The 24,116-nt window shown below is 39.1% G+C and overlaps 1 protein-coding gene across 5 annotated transcripts in view; it reads left to right on the plus strand.

The window, feature by feature from the left end:
• Positions 1-21,308, plus strand: part of Stxbp5 (syntaxin binding protein 5) — a 140,077-nt gene extending 118,769 nt beyond the window's left edge. For all 5 annotated transcript variants that reach the window (XM_075949144.1, XM_075949118.1, XM_075949135.1 and 2 more), the window contains 7 exons: positions 1,672-1,722; positions 7,632-7,871; positions 8,605-8,974; positions 9,333-9,498; positions 11,056-11,167; positions 15,879-16,099; positions 17,956-21,308. In XM_075949144.1, the coding sequence (XP_075805259.1) occupies positions 1,672-1,722; positions 7,632-7,871; positions 8,605-8,974; positions 9,333-9,498; positions 11,056-11,167; positions 15,879-16,099; positions 17,956-17,997 (1,202 nt within the window). In that variant the 3' untranslated portion in view covers positions 17,998-21,308. The remainder of the gene's footprint in view (positions 1-1,671; positions 1,723-7,631; positions 7,872-8,604; positions 8,975-9,332; positions 9,499-11,055; positions 11,168-15,878; positions 16,100-17,955) is intronic.
• Positions 21,309-24,116: the final 2,808 nt, after the last annotated feature.

Raw genomic sequence — 24,116 nt, forward strand, 5'->3', positions numbered from 1 at the left:
CCAGCCTGTTCTATGGAGTAAGTTCTAGGACAGCCAAGACTGTTACATAGAGAATTCCATCTCAAAAACAAACAAACAAACAACAACAAAAACAGTTGAGTAATGCATGAAATTCTGTATGTTTGTCTTAAAGGTCCCTCGCCTCTTTTACTAGAAATGTCATCAGGTTTAGGGTAAGGAAGCATCACAGATGCAGTAACAAGTGATGAATGAACACATTCACATCTGAGAATGGGTCCTAGTGGCTCACAATAATCTGACCAAGCAGAGTAGTGGGGTCAGAGAGATGACAAAGGGTCTTTTAAAAATTATATTTGAGCTATGTAAGCCAGGTTTTTCTATGTCATGTTACTTATCAATCTGTCCATATCGGGCCTGTGATACCTGGTGAAAGTTTCTGTGAATTCTTTGTAAGTGTTGACTTAATAATATTGCCTTTAGAGCACTGTTTGAGGGACATAATGTTTTCTGACTCCAAGCATATTGTACATCAAATACAGTAGCAATCAGGTATATAAGGTCAACAGTTATAGTTATCTTCAGCGGCTTTGATTGTGTGTTACCTTTATCTCTTGTCTCAGATTTGGAAAGCTGGTGAAGATGAGACAGCTGATGGATAAACGTGGCCAGTTGTTTTGTTAGAATATTCTAATTAGCTTAGTCAAGCTAAGAAGTAACAAGCTGACTCTCCTCCCCCGCCCTAGGACCTTTCCAGCCTACCTTATGCCTATTCCTAACGTTGGATTTGTGGTTTTTTTAGATGTGGAAGTCATGTACTGTGACTGGATTTCTCTTTGTTTACATGGCGCCCTTGTGGACTAGCAGGGTCTGTGCTTTAAGTATCTCCTAACCGTCCCAACTGTAACCAAATGTGTGCATTCGTGTATTAACCAGTATTTTTTTTTCAAACTTTCCCATTGGGAGCACTAGTCTATGCCGCATGCCATACCACTAACAAATAGATGTAGCAAACTGACTCCTAACTTTAAACCACTTCCTAAATGAAGGCAATAACTGATTTTGAGGATGGAAAGTGAATTCCATGAAACTTATGGATGAAGTTTAGAAGTTTCTTTTATATAAAAGGACCGTATTGATATTTTATATAAATACCATAATTTTAGATTAAGTATGACTTTGTGTTTTTCTCACTAAAATAGAAATGGAAGTATTAATTTATGTCAAATAGTGATTCCATCAAATATGTTAATTGCATAAATACTTTGATTTGTTTAGAGATATAAGCATGTCTTATATTCTAAAAATTAACTTTAAACAAAAACAAGGAGCCCAATGCCCAGGAGCCAGGAGCTAGGAAAATGTTCTGTCACGCGCCCTAGCTTGTATTTGTGGCTGTTGCCTCGTCTGCAACACATCCTCTGAGGAGTGGTTTTGCTCCGTAGTCCTGAGCAGTAACTGTAAGTTAAGAGTTTAAAATGCTGCCTTGAAGTAAGAGCTTCAAGCATACAGAGATATTACATCAAGTAAGTAAACACTTTTAGAAAATTTAAGATTTACTTTCCACTCCTGATATCATTATAAATGTATTTTAATTATCCCAAGGTCTAGATTCAGTAATGAAACTATTCACTTCTCTCTTGAAAATCAGTTGCTATGATAAATATCAGTCAAATATTTCTCAGAATTTTAAAAATTTATTTTGTTTTTCAGCAAAGATGTCAAGGAAATTAAGCTTGCCAACTGACCTAAAGCCTGATCTAGGTGAGTAGAATAAATGCAAAGTAATTGAACTTAATAGTAGGAAAGTGGAGATCAGAATATTACAGATCATTGTAATGCAAATCCCACTGAAAGTCCATGTTACGATGATCCCTCATGTAACACCTTTTAAAATAGCATTTAGGATGCACACTCAGGCAAGACAAAATCCATATTTCCTTGTTTCTCTTGCTTTTTTCTAAGTAAAATTTTCTCAATTACAGATTAGTTTTTACTAAAACTGTTTATATCCCATCCGTTCAAAAACCATTTTAAACTGTACAAACTTAATTTTATACTAGTTTAATATTTCTGAAATAGATAACTAGTTTTTCATATCGAACAGTTTCTTGTTAAGCATTGTCATTGTTGGCTTGGATGTAATTTAGAGATGCTCCCTATGGTACTTCATGCAGCTCATTTATTCTGAAGTCAGTGGGAAGAGTCCATCCACACACTGTGCTTTAGTCTCGGAACGGCTCCCAGGCTTTCGTGTAAAGGATTGCAATAAGGGAACAAGATCCATGTAGTACAGGTGAAGCCACTTTTCCTCTAAACCCCTCCCTGAAATGCCCGTTTAGTTTGGTGGAAGAAGTAGCAGTGAAGGATGCTTTTCCTGAGCGTGGTCTTAAGGATGACTGCACTGCTTTCCTTAAACCTTCCTCTGTGCTAGCTAGAGTCCTTGTCAGACTCAGGCATCAGACTGAGCACAGTGTGTGGGTACCTTCCCATTGATTCCATAGTGAATGAGCTACATAAAAGTATTATAAGAGAGTATTTCTAAATTATTGTCAACAATGACAGTGCTTCATAAGAAATTTGTTCTGTATGCTATAACATACTAACGTTAACCTATCTCTCACCATTTTCTTTACCTCTGTTGTACTGAGAGGAAGCATGTGGTAATCAGTAGAGGCCTGTTATATACATAGGTATCATCAGTAGGAGTTCTGACTGTAGGAAATCCAATTTAGTATAATTCTACAGTACCACTCACTCTTAAAGGGGAATGAAATTAACCATAGAATAAAAGCTAGCTCCTGTTTCCAGAAGAGCAATGTTCTTTATTATAAAAATGAAAATCTGAGTGCCATGTAGATGTAGGTATGTGTGTGTGTATGTGTGTGTGTGTGCGTGCGCATGTGTGTGTATGTGTGTGTGTATGTGTGTGTGTGCGTGCGCATGTGTGTGTATGTGTGTGTGTGTGTGTGTGTTATGTGTGTGAGAGAGACAGAGACAGAGAGACAGAGACAGAGAGAGAAGAAAAAAGAGGGAGGGAAAGAAGCATGGAGAGGGAGAAAGAGAATTGTTAAAGAATAATTTTAATTAAAAGCATTTATGTATAGTATAACTATAGAAGTAAGATTTGTAACTAAAAAAATAAAAGTCATAATTTAAACTCAAGCATTTCTCAGACTTTGTGTTGTACATGTTTGCTCTAGAAGAGGATCCAGGATTTTCATCACACATTTGGAGAGGGTCATGATTTCAGTAACATTCAATATTGCCACTTAAGCTGACTGTGAGTCTTTCAGTATCTTTAAAAGTCTCATATTCTCAAGTACTCATTTCAAAGTGCTTTTTAAGCTAGTAGAGTGTGTATATTTGTGTGTGTGTGTATGTCTATTACAATAAACTTTTTTTTGTTTTTGTGAGACAAGGTTTCTCTGTGTAGTCCCAGCTGTCCTAGAACTTGCTTTGTAGACCAGGTTAGCCTCGAACTCACTGAGATTTTTAGCCTCTGCCTCCCAAGTGCTGGGACTTAAGGTGTGTGGTATCACCGCCTGGTACAGTCAATTATTTTTAAAAACACATACTATCTGTCAAATCATAGAAATCATTTAGTCAGTGTGTGCCCACCCTGCTTTCATAAGCCTCTTTAGACCTCTTTCATTACTAGTTAAATAGTGACAGTATTTTTCAAGGTGATTATATAGATTCAACAAAAATGGTGATATATAATATTATGATCATACCTGGATTTTGGCAAGCCTTGTTCTATTCTAGCCATTGTCATTTCTGTTCTTCATACTAGAACTGCTAAATATTGTCTAATAGTGCTTTTGTTATGCCAGCTTTTAAAAGTTGAGACAAGAAAATCCAGAGTTTGAAACCAGTCTAATCTACACACTGAGGCAGTGTCTCAAACAAATAAATTAATTAACTGTTCTATTTTGTTTAGCTTGCTCACTTTCTAAGAATAAATCAAGTCACAGATACCCATACCAACTGACTTAATAGGTGGAGTCGTGTTTCATGAAACACTGAGAATTCTAACTTAATTTTAAACAGTTCTAGTTAGATGATAAATAGGCAACTGATGTCCATCAAGATGGAATTTTGTCATTACGACAAATCCATTTTTCTCATATTGATACAGCCTGAGGAGTTTCTCTGGTGATATAATTTTTATAGGTAACTCATATACTAAAAACTGCTATATAGTTTAGTATTTTAAAATTAAATCAGTCTATTAAATTAATACATTGTATACTTCACTGAATTAACATTCAAATTTTAAATTATTGTTAACTGCCCTATAATTTTAACAAATATGTCGTTTTCCACATGTTAGTTTACAGAAATTTGTACTGTCAACTTTTCTTGTAGCATTACTTTCCGTTCTTACCACTAGGGCATAACTAAATTTGTCTGTCCTTTAGGTGTATTGTTTATGTAACAAAACATATTATCATTGGAAAATACATTTAAATTTTAATTTTGAAAAGTAACTTTGGAGATTTGAAAACATTCATAAATTCTTATAGTTAGTATTTTTTATTAAAAATGAAATGAAGTTTATTCCCTGGCAATGCTGAAGCATGCATGGGCAGCCTGTATGTGGCGGTTCTGTTGAACTTGTCCATATTGAGTGTCGTGGTCTAAGTTGATGAGGATGACTGACCAGGTCTCTTCCTCAAGAGGTCACCAGGCCTCATTACAGATGGTTGTGAGCCATCATGTGGTTGCTGAAAATTGAACTCAGGACTTTAGGAAGAGCAGGAAGTGCTCTTAACTGCTGAAATGTGGTATTTATAGATTATGGAAAGTTTTGTTTCATTTACATGAACGGCTTTAGTTATTTTCTGTTACTGTAACAAAATACCCAATTCTTTAATAGTTTATTTATTAATAATTTATATTTTAAATATTTGCTCACTTGGCACCCTCATCTGCTTCTTTCTTTTGGTCAGAGCTTTCTGGCTCTCACATGATGTACGATATCAGAGTGGGAAAGTGTGTCAGAGGGATAGGTCCTGTGGTGGCAAGGCTAGAGGTGAGACAGACAGGGGCCAGGCTTACAGATTGTTCTCCAGTACTTCTTGTGCCAGCCAGTCCAGGGTTCCTTGACAACTGCATGCATGTCCTCTGTGGGTGATGCCACAGTGGCTGCTAAGCTCCCACTGGGCCCTGCTCTTAAAGACTTTGTCAGGTCAGCATTGGCACTCTGGGGACGAGACTCCCAGTCACCCGTGTCAGGGTGACACACTCACTCCTGTCAGGTCAGCATTGGCACTCTGGGGACGAGACTCCCAGTCACCCGTGTCAGGGTGACACACTCACTCCTGTCAGCATTGGTACTCTGGGGACGAGACTCCCAGTCACCCGTGTCAGGGTGACACACTCACTCCTGTCATGTCCGCATTGGCACTCTGGGGACGAGACTCCCAGTCACCCGTGTCAGGGTGACACACTCACTCCTGTCCACACCAGAGCAGTCCTCTTTTCCACCATGGTGTCACCTGTCAGGGAAGGACAGACCTTTGAACAAAAGAAAGGCAATGTTCAGAAGCTGCAGTTAGATATGGCCCTGGCTGCTGTCGTTACTACTGAGTTAGAGGCTTGCTACCATCAAAATCTGCCACATGAAATTATTGGGGAAATATTTTCTAGTTATGAGTCTAAACTTGTTTGCAGGAAGCCCATGGAGTATCAGGATTGGGTTATACCTTTTTAAATTACTAAGATACACCTTGGAAAACTTTCCTGCACTTTTAATTAATGACATTAAAAAGCATTGAAAGCCGTGATTTCAGAAGTGAGGTGCACTAGGATTGATTTATGGAGGCCTCTGGGAATTTTAATACACCTAATGACACCACTGAACAAAATGGCTTAAAGTATCGATTATCGATCCATCTTTAGTAAGTGTTTGATGAATAAACTTCATAAGTGAAACATTAGCAAATTCTGCAGAGCATCAAAACAATACCATCCTTGCACTCCAGCAGTCTTAGAACAGGAAATAAGACAAGTCAGAAATAGCTGTGGGACAGCTGTGGGAGAGAACAAGCCCCAGTAGCTTAGAGTCAAGGGCAGAGAGCAAATGGATGGAGACTTCTCCGTCTCGCCCACTCCCACTGGGCTGATTTCTCTCTGCCCGCCTGGTCCCTGTAACCACTTCTGAAATAATCACGCAAAGGCTAGTATATTAAATATAATTGTTTGGACAATGGCTTAGGCTTCTTATTAGCTAACTCAGACAGCGCCCAACGGCTAGTACCCCAAAAGTTATTGGCCGAATGAATTCCCACAACGGCAGAGGCCTAAAGAATGGCTGAGATGACAACTCTTGCTGGCACTAAAGGGTCAGATGCAAGGATCTTCAGAAGATCCCAGAAGTTAAATACGGGTTAGGTTTGGAAAAAACCAGGAGTCTTCACTTAGGTTCCATAACAAACTAAAGAGGCTTAACATCTGAGACAGAGCCAGGAACTTATGCTCGAAGTTTGTTGAGAGGCTCTGGGCGATCATAGTAAGACTGAGCATGATCAAATAGACAAGTAGAAGCTACTGAGGGATGTTTTTAATCACAGTGATTATAATTGTATAAAACTGAGATGTATTAGCAGTGAGAAACTAAAGGAGGCGTTGTCAGTCTAAGTAAATGGAGATGAGAACCTGAATTTAAAATAATGGAACTAGTTCGCCGACAGAAAAAAAGAAAACAATATTGCCATGGAACTTAGCATCCCCACTCTTGTGTGGGTAAAGTGAAAGCATGGAAGCAGGGCTGTGGCCTACTGGTTAAGATAACCTGGAATTCACCAACGTCAGTAGAGTTTAAAGCTCTGTTGATGGTAGGATTTCTTAGGAGACAAAGCAGAGAGCGTGCCTGGTAAGCATTTGGGCATGCTCAGAGAAACGAGGCCAAGGCTTCAGATGGAGTTAGAGCTGAACCTAAGAAGCCAGTGGAAGAAAAATAGTGAGTATAATTTTCAAATATATACTGGTGAAGGTTCAGTAGACAGAGAACCCGTGCAGCAGCGCACAGCCGTCCTAACTCCGCATCCAGGTGACTGCTACCCTCACGGACAGACATTCAGGCAGGTTAAAATGCAGTGAGTGGCTAGTGCTACAGTCAAACTTGACTGGAGAAATATGCTTGGCATTAAGAGTGAGCCAGGTACCACGTACACATATTGAAGCCAAATATCGTAGATGAATATTTTCTATCAAGGGAAATCTTCCTCTGGTTTTTATGGTGTTCATGTGAACAAACTGAGAAACAGACGTGGTTCAGCCTTCAAGCACTTCCAGGTGCAGTCTGTACACGGAAAGATGTGAAGGGATCTTCCCATCTCTACTTTTATCTAATCACGTCTTCTGATGGCCAGGAAGTAACAGCCCTGCAAGGACAGTGGGTGCTGGATACAAAGGTCATGCAGAGGTCACACATTCTGGCTCCTCTTCTGAAACTTAATTTGCATTTTGTATATAAGCAAAAAGGAAATTTAATTAACATAAAAGTAAATTGTTTATCTTTTCACCTGAAAGGACATTAAAAGCTACACATGCCATAGGTTTTGCTTTGGGGAAAATTTAAGTACTTGATCAAATTTGAAACAACAACAAAAAAAAAAGTGTGACATGTTATAAGTAAAACTATCGCACATTTTAAATCATTTCAGATATAAAAGATAATTCCTTCAGCAGATCGCGGAGTTCAAGTGTAACCAGCATTGACAAGGAATCCCGAGAGGCCATCTCTGCTCTTCATTTCTGTGAAACTTACACTCGGAAGGCGGACTCTTCCCCGTCCCCATGTCTGTGGGTGGGAACAACGCTGGGAACAGTGTTCATCATCACACTGAACCTTCCTCCAGGGCCCGACCAAAGACTCCTTCAGCCAGTGATTGTGTCTCCAAGTGGTGCGTATGCCCTGGCTCTGCATGCAGATGGGGCCCCGTGTAGGACATGCTCTGACCCAGTTAGCACTTACTGATCTAAGCACTGTACGGACAAATGCTATTAGTGGCAGCTTTCTGTTTTAAGAAATAAATTTTCTAGGGCTATGGAGAAGGGTCAGCCAGTAAAATCATTTGTCACTCAAACCTACTAACTTGAGTTCAGTTCCCCAGAACTCAGCATGAGCACATCTGTAATCTCAGCACTCCCGTGTCAGGTAAGAGGAAAGACAGGGAAACTAGCCCAGAGCTCTCAGGCGAGCCAGTCTGGCCCTGCCTCAGAAATAAGGGGAAGGAGAGACTCAACTCTCCACGTTGTCCTCTCTCTTCCACAGGTGTCTGTGTCCGCAAATTAGTTTTAATGTTTTTAAGGAAAATAAATTTTCTAGTTATACATTAAACAAAACACCTAATCATTCATTATTAATCAGATATGTGTGGGCAGAGTTAATTATTTGATTAATTTATAAATTATTAACTGTTGACATTATGTTTGGAGCATGTAAGGATGACATATTTTTCCAGACTCATAAGTAACATGGCTTGAGTTTATGATTTTTCTCAGTAACCTGATACAGTTACATATTCAGTACAGGGTGCACCCAGCATATTTGTGTGTATTTAGTGTCAGAGTTGGAATAAGCATATTTACTCTGAATTTAAAAATGGAAGTATATACTAAACTTCTACGTTCTAGGTACTATATTGAGGTTAAAAGGTGCAATCTTGAGAATGGCATTTCTGGATGCCACGGGCTGCTTAATGCCACCTGCGTCCGAACCCTGGAAAGAGCACAACGTTCCCGAAGAAAAAGACGAAAAGGAGAAGCTGAAAAAGCGGCGCCCTGTCTCAGTGTCCCCCTCCTCTTCTCAGGAAATTAGTGAAAACCAGTATGCAGTGATATGTTCTGAAAAGCAAGCTAAGGTCATCTCACTGCCGACCCAGAACTGTGCATACAAGCAGAACATTACTGAGACATCCTTCGTGCTTCGTGGAGATATCGTAGCATTGAGCAACAGTGTCTGCCTCGCCTGCTTCTGCGCCAACGGCCACATTATGACTTTCAGGTATGAAGAGGTCATTTCTTAACACATACAGCATTCCTGCTTGGATCACAGTATTAATTCAGCTTGAAAAAAAAATACTGAGTTGTTCATCTTATACACTAAGAATTTATTTCTATATAGGTAATATAGCAAACAAGGGTATGAGCAATGCAAACCCTATTTTACCTCCCTCAGCTATATAAACTAAATGATTTGACAGCCCCAGCCTTTTTTTATTGTTTTTCATGAATTTTCTAGATGAGCGTTCAGAGTAGTGGTTTTGGCTGTCACATCTTCATGCATAGTGTTACTGTACAGTGTACCCACCCTACGAATAACTTGCTGCCTGTTACTAACAAATTGTTTACTTTCCCTCAAGTTTGCCAAGCCTAAGGCCTCTGTTGGACGTCTACTACTTGCCCCTTACGAACATGCGGATAGCCAGGACCTTTTGCTTCACCAACAATGGACAAGCGTTATACCTTGTTTCACCTACAGAAATCCAGAGACTCACCTACAGTCAAGAGACGTGTGAAAATCTTCAAGTGAGCAACACAAGTATTAGAACTTTTATAGAACTTAAGGATTCTCTGAGGGCCCTCATACTATCTGTGTCCTTTTCTCCTGGAATGCCCATTGGAGCCAATGTAGGAAACTCAGAACCTTTTTGTTTGGTTTATGTTTTGCACATTATTTTTGTATGCTGGGCTGCAGAGGGTAGTTTTCATGTAGGCATACAATATACATGGGGCTTACACCCACATCCCTTTGCCTTTTCTTCTTTGCCTGCCCCCTAATTAGTCCTGATCATACCCTATACAGTATGTTTTTCTTCTTCTCACATGTCTTCTATACATACACAGTTTTATAGATCAATAGAAAATCTAGAGCCTACAAGTAAGATAAAAGACATGTAAGTTTTGTCTAAGACTTACTTAATTTGTTTAACACAACTATCACAATAGATCACCGAGTTACATTTTAACCCTAAAACTATAAAGCTTCTAAAAGGAAACGAAAGGGAAAAGGTCTTTGTCGCCTTGGGTTAGCAACGGCTTGTTAGCTGCAGCCCAGCATCTTTCTGTTATGAAAACACAGCTGATAACGTCAGAGCATAAACTCCTCCTCTTGTAGACAGAAGCACGTAAGAAAGTAAGACAAGCCAAAGCCATATTAAGACATTGGTCGTGCCTCTTTCCAGTCAGACTTTGTGTTGCCAGCATATGAAGGACGTGTTCCTTTCCAGCCGCATCCCTTCGTCTTCTTGTCCCCGTGCTCTCACGAAGACTGCAGACTCTGTAGTGAAGGAAATGCAGAGGGCTGAGTGGGAAAGAGTAGAGCATTTATTTCCTCTAGTGTCATGTTGGCCCTAGGCTCCTTGGCTACTCCATTCCTCTCTCCAAACTTGCTCTTATTTTTCTTCTGTCTGAAGAATGTTGACCATAGTGTCAGTGTCAAAGCTGCTCCTCCCTCTTCCTGTGGGTTTCTGAATTTCCATGTGTCACATGATGTTTGTGGAAATGACATGTTTATGAAAATGAAGTTGACCTGTCTAAATGACATTTCTCTGGTCCCACGCAAGATAGCAATTCTGAAACTGACTATGGCCATTGTTACCCTGAATGACTTGGCCTGCTGGTAGAGAATGTTCTGTTAGAAGAAAATCTGGTTATCTTTTAATTATCAGATTCTTGAATTAGATTTAAAGGTTATCTTGAAAATCAGATACTACTGGGCATGGCAATGCAGTCCCAGAACTCAGAAAAAGATCTTGTGTTCCCGACCAGCCTGGGGTACATACCAAGACAGTCTCAGGCACAAGTTAGGTCCCCTCACCCTCTAGGCAGGCATACTGTCTTGACTCATGCTAACAAAGAATCAATGGGAGGGGAAAACAATAGATTATCCTAGTAGATCTGGTCTTGAACCCTCCTGTTAGAGTGAGCCAGTGTGTTTCTGCTCTGACCACTTGGAATTGTCTTGTGAATTGTTAGGAATCTCCAGGAATCGTCACTACATCGCGACATTTACCGTGGTGACCTTGATAATTACATTTCTGTTTCCCTGGATCTTTAACAGTGTAATTGGTTTTGCTTTTAAAGGAGATGCTGGGTGAGCTCTTCACTCCTGTAGAAACACCAGAGGCACCCAACAGAGGTTTCTTTAAAGGCCTGTTCGGAGGTGGCGCACAGTCTCTGGATAGAGAAGAGCTATGTAAGTCGGCTAGTTTAATTTGGCTTATGTTCCTATAAGGCAAAAACGTTCAATCCTTATAAATATTTTGTTACATGTATAAGCTATGCTTACTTTTTTATATTTATCGCAATAATTGATATACTCATGGTTTAACAAAAGGCGTAAAATTACTGTGTCATTCTATTTTCAATCGGGAAAATGTTTTTCTCAGGAAACCAAAATCAGCACAACTTCAAATGGCTAAAAGAGGGTGTTTACAACTTTTAATTGGTAGTTTAGAAATCATGTTCTTTATTTATATTACATGTGATATTTATTGTTTCATTTTTTGATTACCATTAATTGATGAGTGTGTTGTAGTTCTGTCACTTTTATAAAACACCAGAGAGAAGTTGACAGAAAGGAGAAAAGTTGGTTTTATTTGTTTGGGGTGTTTTTCCTGCTACTGGGAGTTGAACCTTGGGCTTTTCGTGTGCTGGACAAGCCCTCTTCCACTGTAAGCCGTAGCCCAGGATTCTCTGTGGTTTACATTTCCAACTTCCAGCTGGATGAGGAAGAACAGTTGGCTGGAAGCAAAGCTTGTTTCCTCATAGCAGCTGAGAAATGGAGAGTAAGGAGTGACCAAGGTTTTATTGTCCTCATCCAGGGCAAAATAACCTGTAGCTAAGACTTTACCAGTACCAAGTTCTAGGACTTGCTGAATAAATCAATACCTGAAACCTTAAAATGAGATCTTTATACGTTATTATTTGTCTTAGTTTTCTGACACTGCTGTTACTCCACAAATTTATTGACCTAAAACAACCCAGCTTACTAGGCTTCAGTTATGTCTGTTAGAAATAACCGCAGTTTATCCTGGTGCCACCATCGCTGTGTTCTTCATTTGGGGGCTCTGGGGTAGAAGGCATTTCCTTTCTTGTTCAGCATCTGGAGGTCATCTCTATCCATGGCGCCCCATCTTTTTCTCACTCTGCAAGGCAGTGTCACATCTCTCTGCTTTTCTGAATCTGTGTCTCTCCCTGCCCACCAAAAGCACAAAAACACTGTGCTCTTAAGAAGTCCTGTGATTTGATTGCAGTCGCCTAGATGATGCACACTCACCAGGCCAGGTCAAGAGTCTTAGCTCAATCACTTGTGGAGCCCTTTTCTATGATAGGGTACCATATCCCTGCCTTCCAGAAATTGAAGTGTACCCATCTTGAGGAAGGGGGCATTTTTTTTATCTCACAATAGTTACTTATTTCTACAGAAATTTAGTCAATGGTTAATTTCAGTAGAAAGGGGCTGGCCCACCACACACAAGGTCCTGATTGGATGCATACGTTGATGCACGAACTAGAAATAAATGTTAACAAAAATTAAAACTTCCATTTGGGATATTAAATTTTGTAACACTTGTTGAGAGAAGTTAGGATTGAATGGATTTGAATACTGCCTTCTTGGAATGGCTGAATTCTTAAAAAACCTGATATATGCATGTGCTACATGAGAAACTTCCTGGGAAAATGGAATGTGCACACATGTGTTCATCCCAGAAAGGGATCCCGTCACTGACCAAAGTAATAATTGCACCCATTTCCAACTTGATGAATCAATGAGTTTTTATTGGGGGTTCCTAGTAAATAGGCCAAACAATGAGGGGTTTCTTATACAGGAATAAGGATGCCTCAAAAGCAGTCCAACACGGAACAGCCCATTGCAGGTGATATCTAAGAGATCTCAAACCGTAGAACTCTTTACGAAGCTTGCAGACAGCCGGACAGTCCAGAAGTCTCTGTCAGTAGCTCTGCTGACCATGCCGTTCGGCAGCTCATCTTCATTCTTGTAAGGCTGGAGGCAGGGCTTAGAGACTCACCATCTAAACTCCTGCTTCCCTAGACCGGAAGTTATGTTTACCTCCAAGTCTCATGTGCTTCCCTCTTCTTTCAGGAGCATGCTTCATGGGTGCTGCTGAGGAGCAGCATGTATGTGCATGTCTGCATGTCTGCACATGTATACACACATACCTAATGACATTCTAATTGAACTCCTTTCCCCCACAGTGTGGCTAATAGTGAATTCATGTGCAAGTGCAGAGAGCTTTCACCAATTCTTGTGAAATTGTCATAGAAGCATAAACCAGGATAATTACACAAGAGGAGGGGGAGAAAAGTGGAATCAGAGTGGAAAAAGGTCAAACTGTCTGTATTTGCAGATAACAGAATTTTGATTGTAGAAGAGCCTAAGGAACCAATCAAAAATCAATAAAGCTGATAAACAAGTTGGCAAGGTCAAAAGATCTATGATCAGTCTCTAAAAGATACCTGGGTTTCTATTTGATAGCAATGAATAATCCCAAAGGAAAACACAGGAAAAAGCTTCATGTATCTCAGCATCAAAAACGAAAAAAAAGTTATTAGATCTCAGCGTGGTCTTGGTGTCATAGTAGTGTAGACTTCCTGAGACAAGAGGAATGTTCTTCCTTTTACATTCTATGGGATAACTAGGGGAGTACATTATATCATGTTAGCTCTTCATGGAAGGTCTGGTAGAGTTCTGCATTATAAAATAAACCATTTAGAAATAACTTCACCAAAGAAGGAAAAGACATTCTCTCTAAAACTTGAGAATATTATTTTAAAAAATTAATAGGTAAACAGAATAGATTTTCATGTTCTTGGATTTAAAGACTTTATTTATCCCGCTGCTATATCAGTGTGTCTCCTCAAACCAGTATAAATAATCCCCATCAAATTCTAAACTGGATTTTTGCAAAAAAACAATAAACAGCTTGTAAGATTTATATGAAATGAAGGAAGTGAAGATACCCCTTCCATAAGCAGAGTCTGAAAGCAGACTCGAGAAGACACATTTCCATGGCAAAAGTTACTACAAAGCTGTGGTCTGTAAGACGTGGGGGTATTGGCATGTACATAAGCAATAGAAAACAATTGAGAGTCCAGACATTAGCCTACTGCATTTATACTCAGTCAGTTTTCTGCAAGGATGCTAAGAAAATCCAATGAGATGAAATAATGGCCTTTCAACAATTGATGTTGACACAACCAGATATTCATGTGGATAAAAACCAGCAACATGAAAATTAAGTCAAAAGAATCAAGGACTTTTACATGAGGATTAAAATACAAAACTCTTGTAAGGAATGAAGAAAATCTTCACCTCAGTCAGTGGTTCACAGATGCTTCACCTACCTCACAAACAACCAGAGAATAAATGAGATAAATTGTAGTTCATCTGTGTGAAAGCTTTGTTTCAGAAAATGAATAGCAAGAAGAGAAGATGGTAATTCCACTAATAGGACAAACCATGTGCATATCATATCTGATACATGATGAAGTCTACTATCCAGAATATACAAAGAATTTATAATTCACCAATAAAAGAATAAGTAGCCCAATTTTGAATGAGCAGAAATTTGGATTTCTTTTGAAATATTCATGATCAGTAATCATCAAAAGATGCCCACCATCATTTGTCATTAAGGAAGCAGTGTGTGGCAGAAGCATCACGTCCTGTTCACTAGGATAGCTGCGATCAGGACACAGGAGTGTTGGAAGGGTGTAGAAAAACTGCAGCTCATGTTGCTGGAAGAAATGATGAAAATGCTGCAGTTCTTGAGAAAGCTGTCCCCTAGACCTCAGAAAGTTCAACATGAAGTTACCAAGTGTCCAGCCCATGTCTCAGCCATCCCATTCCTGGGCATATATGTCCAAGGGAACTGAAAAATGTATGTTTACACAAACACTTCCAAGGGAGCATTGTTTATAATAAATCAAAAAAAAGTGGAAACTACTCATTGGTTAATGACAGTGTAGGCAAAATGTGGTGTGCTCCAAAAGTGATTCATTTTTCAGCCATAAGAAGAAATGGCACTGATGTGTGCTTCTATACAGATCAACTGAGACCTTATCTTCAGTGTGGATCCTTTAGCCAAGAGAGGCCCAGGCTGTGTGATATAGTTATGTGGAGTATTTACAATGGGCAGATATAGAGAAATAGAGTAGTGAGCACAAGCAGGACAGGAAGAGTGGAACGTGATGGTGACATGCCGTGGGCTTCCTTGATGAAGGCGTTCTGGGACTGAGCAGTGTGTGAGGAGTCAAGGAAACATGAAGAAGTAGAGGGCTTATAACTGAGTCTGATCTCAGGGACCTAAGATTTGTTGCAATCTGTGTGTTAGAGAGTACGGACCTGGGTACTGAAGCAGAGAAGCAAGCCATTTAAAGAAAAATGTGATTTCATGTATCTAGAAAACATTAATGGAGACAAAGAAAACTTGTCTACAGATCTGGGCTACCAAATGAAAATAGTAATTTTATAAGCATGTGTGGAATAAGAACAATAAATCAAATGTGAAAATTAAAACTTAGATCTTTATGGCTTAAAGTTAAAAGCTTAAAATTCATAAACTATAATGTTACCAACTCAGAAAGCAATTTTAGTTACAAAACCTGCATCGATATACTTACCTCTTCCAACAGTGGCTCGCTAGCCCTGATTTCCCAGAGCTCTGCTGTGTGAATGAGGAGAGAGTAGGATGTTATCGTGGTGCATTGTTGTTTTGCATGTTTGGAAAAGCATCTAGAAATAATTTACAACACAATAAAGGTATATTATAAAGTTAAATATTAATATTCTAGTTGTATTGCCACATGATTCAAATTGTAATTTAACGCTGCTTTTTGGAAGGGTTTTTGCTCATTTTTTTTCTCCGCTATTCACCTTCCAGTTGGAGAGTCATCCTCAGGAAGGGCCTCGAGGAGCCTTGCACAGCACATCCCGGGTCCTGGTGGCATTGAAGGTGTGAAAGGAGCTGCATCTGGAGTTGTGGGTGAATTAGCCCGAGCCAGGTTGGCTTTGGATGAAAGAGGGCAGAAGCTTGGTGACTTGGAAGAGAGAACTGCAGCTATGTTATCCAGTGCAGATTCATTTTCTAAACACGCTCATGAGGTATGTCTGACATGCAGACAGTCACCCGAAGAACTAGAGAAAGATAATATAAAAATGACTACATATTGCATATTTTGTTATTTTTACAAGCATGTATTTTGTAAATTCGCAAGTTCCAATTTTTACCACAAGAGGGAACCCTTAAAAAAATAAGCCAGTGCTTTCTGACTCCCGAAATCTGTACATTTTTGAAGGAAGATGCCCATTTAGGACCTTCATAAGCAATACAGAAGATATGCAGCTGTTGTCAGTGACCTCAATAAAAATGTTAACCTTCCTTAACTCGCCAGAGCCTGCAACCATCTTGACCTAAGTAGGAAATCAGTTGTCTCCTGGGTTCTTCCAGGTAGCTCTAAATATCTAAAAATTAGTTAGCATGTTGTATCTGTGTGTGTTGTAGGCTAAGGCTCATGGAGAGGTAGGGGCCCAGCCTTCATAGTGCACTCATTGACCTCAGAAACAGATGCCATAAAGTGTAGGGATCTCTAAATGATGCTCGCACAACTATATTTTGTTGGCTGATACAGGGCTTTATGTACGTTTAGTTACGTTTAGTTAACGTATGGGTTGCAGAGATGACTCAGCAGGTAAGAGTACTTACTGCTCTTGCAAAGGCCCTGTGCTTGGTTCCCAGAACCCACATGGCAGCTCACAGCCATCTGCTAACTCCACTTCTGGAAAATCTCATTCCCTTCTCTGGCCTGCTTGCAGCATAAGGTTGTTCACATAGAAAAATGCAGGCAAAAACCTCATGTGTGTGAAATAAAAAGAAATTTTTAATGTTTGTATGGGCTTCAAAACCATTGTGTAAAGTGCACATTATTTTTGCATGTGTGTGTCACTCTTGGACTTCACGCTTTGGACTGCTGACATCTCATTTCAGCTTCCTAGACTGGCCTTCTAGGGTGTCTTAGATACTTGCCCAGGTGAACAGTATCAACGTTATTTCTATCTTGGATTATCCAGTCTTTATAATACTAGCATTCCTTTAGTTTTTCAACCAATAGCCCTCTCTTCTTTGCTCACGTTGCATGAAGGACATAATTTAACCTGGACCATCTGTCTAGAGCATCTGCGGGAGTCCTGGGTGCCCATGAGCACCTCCAGTGTGAGCCAATAGCCTTCAGCAAAGAGCAGGGTTTGCTGCCACAATACAAACAGCTCTGTCACTTTCACAGTATCTTTACATCCCAAGCCACGGAAGCAGGGGTGCCTTTCCCTTCTGTAGGTGCAGGTTTTAGACATAATTGAGAGTCTAATGAGAACAGTGCATTGAGGTGAGATCCGAGACTCTTGAATTCAGATAATCAGGCCCAAACCTCAGACTCAGTGTTCTCTTAACCTTGAGTAAAACCTGAAACCGTGGGGGATTTTTTTATTGAGAAACTGAGGAAATAATACAAACCCCAAGAATTGTAAAATCAATTGAAATCAAGTAAGAAGAGTGTGTCATTTGTTGTCTGGCACACAGCGAGGGCTTAGGAAATTTGACACGGAAGTACTTTTTCCAGCCTTTCTTTCCCCGATTCTTTATAAAGTGTTACTTTTATTTCTAATTAGAGACATGGCAGTTGCCTTATTTTTAAGTTATTCACTAAAGCAACAAACTATTTCACACATCAAAAAAATTATGATACGTATTAGAAACTTGAGCATCTTCTAGGATAGTTTTTTAGTGAATATAGCTATTTTTAATCTAAATAGAATAATTCTTGCTAGTTTAAATAAATTGAAATAAGCAGGGCATAATATCAGTCTGGAATGTTTCAAGGTAGTATGCTTTATAGACACCAATTATAAATACTTTTCTGGAAACATGAAAACATATTTTTCTTGATTTTTTTCCCCTCCTTTAGATGATGCTGAAATACAAAGATAAGAAGTGGTACCAGTTCTGACAACCAGAGTCTAATAAAACTAACTTCAGCCAGAAGGAGGAGGCAGTTTCCTTGCTGCAGTCACTGGTGTACTGGGGAAAGAACACAAGCAGGAAGCGCGTCGCTGAAAACCGTCCCCTCCCAGCACAGTCATGCACTCTCTCACCTCAGTCTCATGGTTCCCTGAGAACTCAGGCGTGCAGACTGCAGCATATGGCCTGTGCTGGCTGTGAGACGACAACGGAGAGCCTAGCGGGCTCCCATTCTCGGATGGAACATCCAAAGGGATGTGGAGAAGTCCTTGGATCATTCCTGTATTAAACTTTCATATGCCAAAAGATTTTGTGCCGTGGTACCTGCCGTCAGTGTTTTATCCGACGTGGGGAGAGGCAATAAATGAGAAGTTCTGAGTCGGAAGTGGTCATACTTGTGTCGGGACTGAATTGTGCACAGCTGTCTGGACTCGCCCTCTCTCAGGCAGACTGGCCGTCAGTATCATTAGTGAGAAACAACAAACTGTCCCCTTACCTTTAGACTGTGCTGAATGGTGGCTTTCAGTAATCTGAGCATACACACGCTTGTGTATGGGATCCTCTTCGGTTCTCGTTACTGTATATTTGTGTTCCGTTCCTCTGTTTTCAGAAGCAAACAAGGTGATCTATCACTTTTCATGGAAAAGTGTAACGCATGACTGAATCGCTCATCTTCTGAGAGTTTCCATGTAGTGGCCATGCGGCGTGGAAAGTCAGAAACCCTCCATTGTGGTGAGGAGAATTCTTCAGTGTCCTTTGTCGTCGTTCACATTAATTCAGCTACAGGTAGATTTGACCAAAAGAGTTACTGTTTAAATTTGTAGAAAAGTTGAAATTGGCTACGTTTTTAATTTTGCTTGAATTTTTATAAAATGTTCAACCAAATGTACCCTTGCATTATTTAATTAAAATTGCTAAAACAACAATGTTTCATCGTTTCAGTAAAGTGCTCAGCTCCCCTTTTAAACTGTCCTGTATTTGCTAACAATTCCGGTCCACTCAGGTGATGAGCCAGTTAAATCTTAGTGCACATAGCTGCTGCATGGAAGACTGCAAGCCTCTTTTGTCAGTAATTGTCCAAGAGTCTAGTCTAATGACCTACAAAATATCTCCTGTAGAAATACATTGCAAATCTGTACATATCCTTTGGAAATACTAAAAGCAAAAAGGAAAAGAAAGTATGATCACTGGAGTAACATGAGGGGAGCTGTGTATTAAATGGCAGACGCCGGTCAGTTCCTGCAGTCGCATTGCAGCCTAGGAAGGAAGACGCCTGTTATACACAGTTGGAGGATATAATTGTTAAAGCCACAAAGGAAGAAGTGAAGTGGGAGCGTGGTATTTATATATTGTCTTCTATGAAAGTCTGCACTGAGTCATTGTCCTGAAATAAGCAGGGCTCGAACTGATGGGCGCCTGCATGTTCTCTCCTCCATGTGATGTGTGAAGGTCCCTGTGAGACATCTTCAGTTCCGCAGCCTGTCACTCACCTGTTCCTCTTTCGCTAAGAATTCTTTTGTTTACATTTTATAATGTGCACTACTGGATATGAAAGTTTACATCAAAGTTTATTTTAAATAGCATCAAGTAAGGATTAGATATATGTGGTAGAGAACTGATCAAGACAAAATGTTTTATAACTGCAATCATTTTTAAAAGTTTGTCAATCTGTAGAAGGTGAATAATATTTCTGTTTCATGTCTATGCTCTGAGCATTTGGCAGCTTACAAATTGCTTAATTTGCATTATACATTATCCACTAATCCCATGTCCCATGATACCTCATAGGAAGAGTTGTGTCCCTTTTAAAGGGTGCAGTTTTATGAATACCAATAGCGGGGACTTTTCCAAGGGTGAAAAAGTACTAACGTAGCCTAAGACACTGCTTGACTCTGTGTGGAGCCTCGCCTATTTATCTGTTGCATTATTTGTGTATCGAATTCCTTTCTATAGTCATTTTAACTGATGTAAATAAAATGAATCAAAGTTGTAATTATTTATTAGTAGAGAAGTAGATGTGTTTACCTGAGATGGATTTTATAAGATCATCCGAATGCGTTATTTTAAGTCATTCGTTTCTTATTTTAATTAATCTACATATTGTGCACAACAACCTAAGAGACTAGATTAGAGAGTACAAAGTATTTTTGAATAGAGAAAATGATCTTCCCAAGCTGTGCTTGATTCTGTAAATAAACCAGTCTGCAGTACCAACCCAGGGCACTGACTGCTGCAGCCAGAGACAGCCTGCCTCCCCCAACCCACTCCTGTCTTTTTTTTTTTTTTTTTGATGCAAAAAGAAGTAGTCACCAGCAAGCCAAAGTTTCAGGAATTCTAACAGCAACAACAAGAGGTCAAAATAAAAAATATCAGAAAATGAAAATGTGTGTGCACATGCATGTGTGCTGTGTGTGTCTTCTCTGCTCCCTCAGCGCTGATCACATTTGTCTTTGATTCTGAAATTCAAGTATTCTGCAATTCACATTATTAACAGGAAGAGATTTCTCTGTATGTACCACATATCCAGTTCATTTCATCTTCAAACTAAAATCAATCTGTGTTTGCTTAGAATACTGTTCTTAAAAGTATTTCATTCTGTCAAATCTTTATCTCTGTTTGAAATATGGCATCACCTTAACATTCACTCACATTGCAGACATACTGTGTTTCAAAAAATTTGATTATGGATTTTAAAAACAAAACCTGTTCCTCTAGATTTGAGGTTTTCATGGAAAAATACTTGCTATGTCCACCTGTCATTCTGTGCGAGTAGACTGCAGAGTTATCAGGACATTTCTTAAAGAAGCATCTACTGAAATCTTAGCGCAGGTAGACGTCAAGTGTGCAAAACAAGCCTGAAGTGTGCAGATGTTTAGGATGAGGCAATGCTGGGAGACAGCCGAGGACTGGGGGATTCGTTCCACATTTATCCTGAGTTCTGTATTCGAATCTGCTTTGCCCAAGGGTTTCGCATGTGACATTAGTAAAGCAATCTCCAAAGGGAACATTTTTTTTGTGGCAAAGATTTATTTTAATGGGGGATTTTGTTTATTTGTTTCTGCAAAATAAAGAGCACTGAACTTTAAACTTGAATATTTTTCTGCACTTTTTTAGATAATGACTTTTTATTTGTCATTTAATCTGCATTTTCGGTTTAAATCAAATGATATATGTGTGTATGAAACATACCAAAATCATGACTATGCTGCTAGCTGCACCTGAAACCTATCAGTTTCAAAACCTTTAATAGGGTTTTATATAGCTTTTGAAGATTAAAAACAAATGAAATTATTTGCTGTACATTTCGGTGTTCTTGGTTTTTGTTGCGACACTTTCAGAGCTGTTTCCGGTCACATAGTCACGCGTCATCTTTATACACTGCTAGAGAAAGTACTTTTAGTTTTAAATAAGTTTTTATAAATGTTTTCTTTAATTTTAAAAATGATGAACTTGTTAAATCAAAGTACTTAAAAAGTATGCATATTATCCATACAAGAAGTTATGTTTTACACTTACAATAAGAAATACTGATATCTCCTATAGAGATACAATTAAGTTTTAAAAGTCATGCAGTGTTGACAAGTCTTCATACATGACAAGATACAGTTATATAGTTTCTTTTAAAAAAAAGACTGCTGAATATTTTCAAATACTGATTTTATTTTTGAGGGAAAATGTTCACAACAATAATTTCTATAACTTTATCTGTAGTTTCAGCTTGCTGTTGGTTGCCTAACTTAGCTATTGTTTTAATATATATATTGAAAATGATTATCCAGATATTTTCTTCTACCTTTTTTAAAAATAAATTTCCAAAAATAGGAACAGAGCTTATGTATTTTTGTCAATGAAGGCTTTTTATTTTGTGGTTTATAGAATTTGTTCTTTATCAGTTTAATATCTCTAGGCTTTTTATCTCTATCTTGAAAAGAATACGCCTATGTAGTTGGTGTCCCTTCTTCTTTTCTGTTTTGTCCTTTTTTTTCCAGCGTTTGTTCTGGGTTGAGATTTATGCCCACATGTGCTTCTGATTTGGAAATGAGTACAGGGTTGCTGGGGTTTGCAGCGGCTCTCTCCTCGGGGTCTGCTTGCACAGTGCCGTGGGCATCCCCGCTGTCTGCCTCAGATGCTGTGAAGGTTCTGTGGACAGAAAAGAGTTGTTTCAGCCGGCAGGGAAAACGAGAGCTGAGCTTTCCTGAGGAAGTAAATGGTTTTAGTAACTTCCCAGTTATGGGTCTTAGGTTACCGACCGGTTCATTCCTGAATTAGATGCCATCACCAGAGCTGCTTAGGAGATGTCCTGTGTCTGTTTCTCAGAGGAAGCATGAATGTTCTTTGCCAATATTTTTCAGCGAGACACGTCGTTTAAAGTTAATTTCTTTCATCTGTAAGATGTGAATAAATAGTGTCAATTCATTCACTGTAGGTCATTTGACTCAGGCATTTAAAAACAGGTGTAGGTTAATTGCTGTGAAGTTCTATTTATGTAATTGTGGGTTTTGATGTTTTTGGGGTTTTCTAAATATCATTTGTATTTTATCTAAACCTTGCTTCAATTAAAGACAATGTAATGAGTTTCAAACAAACTTAACATGTCAATGGAAATAGCGTAAAGATGAGAAATAGTGACTTGATTTCTGTGTGTCTGTGAATAGTAACAGGGGATACTTTAGATGTGGCCTCTGCTCAACCTGGAAGCTAGAACTGGGGTGGGGGGCTTTCTAGTTACACCATTGGTTCATTGTAAATGTGTTTTCAAAGAAAAAGTCTTTTAAAAGACAGATTTAGTTTCCTAGCATCGTCCACACCGAGGACGAGCATGTTTGGTCCAGAGTGCTCGCCTATGTGTAAACACCACGTGTGCTGTCCAGCTGATGCATCCTCTCTTTATGTCTGCTCAGTCCAGCAACTCGAAGATAATCACTAGAATATGCTTTCCAAGTATTTTTAATTATCTATGTATTGTTTCGTTTTTTTAAGTAGCACTATCGCCAATGCTAAAAGTGTCTTGAAAGTTTGTAGCTATTTGCATTCCTGTGACTTAATAGAAAAAAAGAACTTGTCATCATAGCCAAAAGGTTCAAATTTAAATAATGAAATATTTTTTGTAAATAAATACCATTATTCTGGTATTTTAAGAATGTATTACAAATTAATTTTTCTGGAAAATGTTCATATATATATGTATATGAATTCTGCTGAAGGGCTCTAGTTGGGCAAAATAAAATACTCAAATCTCTCCTGAAACCAAAAAAAAAGCCCCTTTTTCTGGGAATTTATTTTAATATTTTTTTGCATTGTGGAATTAACACATTAGTTGGAGAAAATAAACCTATAAAATAGATTGTCACGTTTCCAAAGATAAGCTTATAGGTAACTGAGACCACTGACATTGGACGAGGTAGGGTTCTTGGCGAAAGGCACCTAGGCAGCCACATGGTAGGTGGATGGGGTGGAATGGAGACAAGGTTTAGAGTTGTTAAAATACTGATCCTGAGTCAGTGCATCCGAGCAGGGGCTGAGCTGGTGTCTCTTACAAGCTCGGACGGGAAGTCACTTTACATCTCTGGAGTAGTGAGGATAACGGCTATTTCCATAGTTATCACTTCCTAATCGATCTGTCAGTGTCAGTGTGGGACTACTTCTACCAAAAGAGGAGCATTCGATCAATGGATCCAGAATAGTCTCTCAGGGAATGCTGACAGGTAATTCTCATTGCTTCTGTTAAACATTTCTGCCTCTTACTGTGATGCTCGCCTGTTCCACATGGGGGCAGTCCTGCCCTGAGCAAAAGGCTTTTTGATCTACAAGGAAAGCCCACAGCCTTTGCAGAGGTCTGCTTTGCAGCACATCATTTTATGTTATTACACAGTGGTGTGTACCGTTTCATACTGGTCTGATTGATTATCAAGTGTTCTCGTACTTTCATACACAAGTAAAAATTTGAAAACAAGATTTCCTTGGATCCTTTGCAGGGTAACTATTTGAGTATGTCTTGTCAAAGTGGTGCTGTGTGATTCAGTGCTTTGATAGGAATATGTACTCATTATTCTGACTTCCTAGAAGTATATAGGAAGATTCTAAGGTTTTTTTTTCCATGAATTAAAA

This window comes from Microtus pennsylvanicus, chromosome 1, assembly GCF_037038515.1.
Source record: "Microtus pennsylvanicus isolate mMicPen1 chromosome 1, mMicPen1.hap1, whole genome shotgun sequence".
In the NCBI taxonomy this organism is placed as follows: Eukaryota; Metazoa; Chordata; class Mammalia; order Rodentia; family Cricetidae; genus Microtus; species Microtus pennsylvanicus.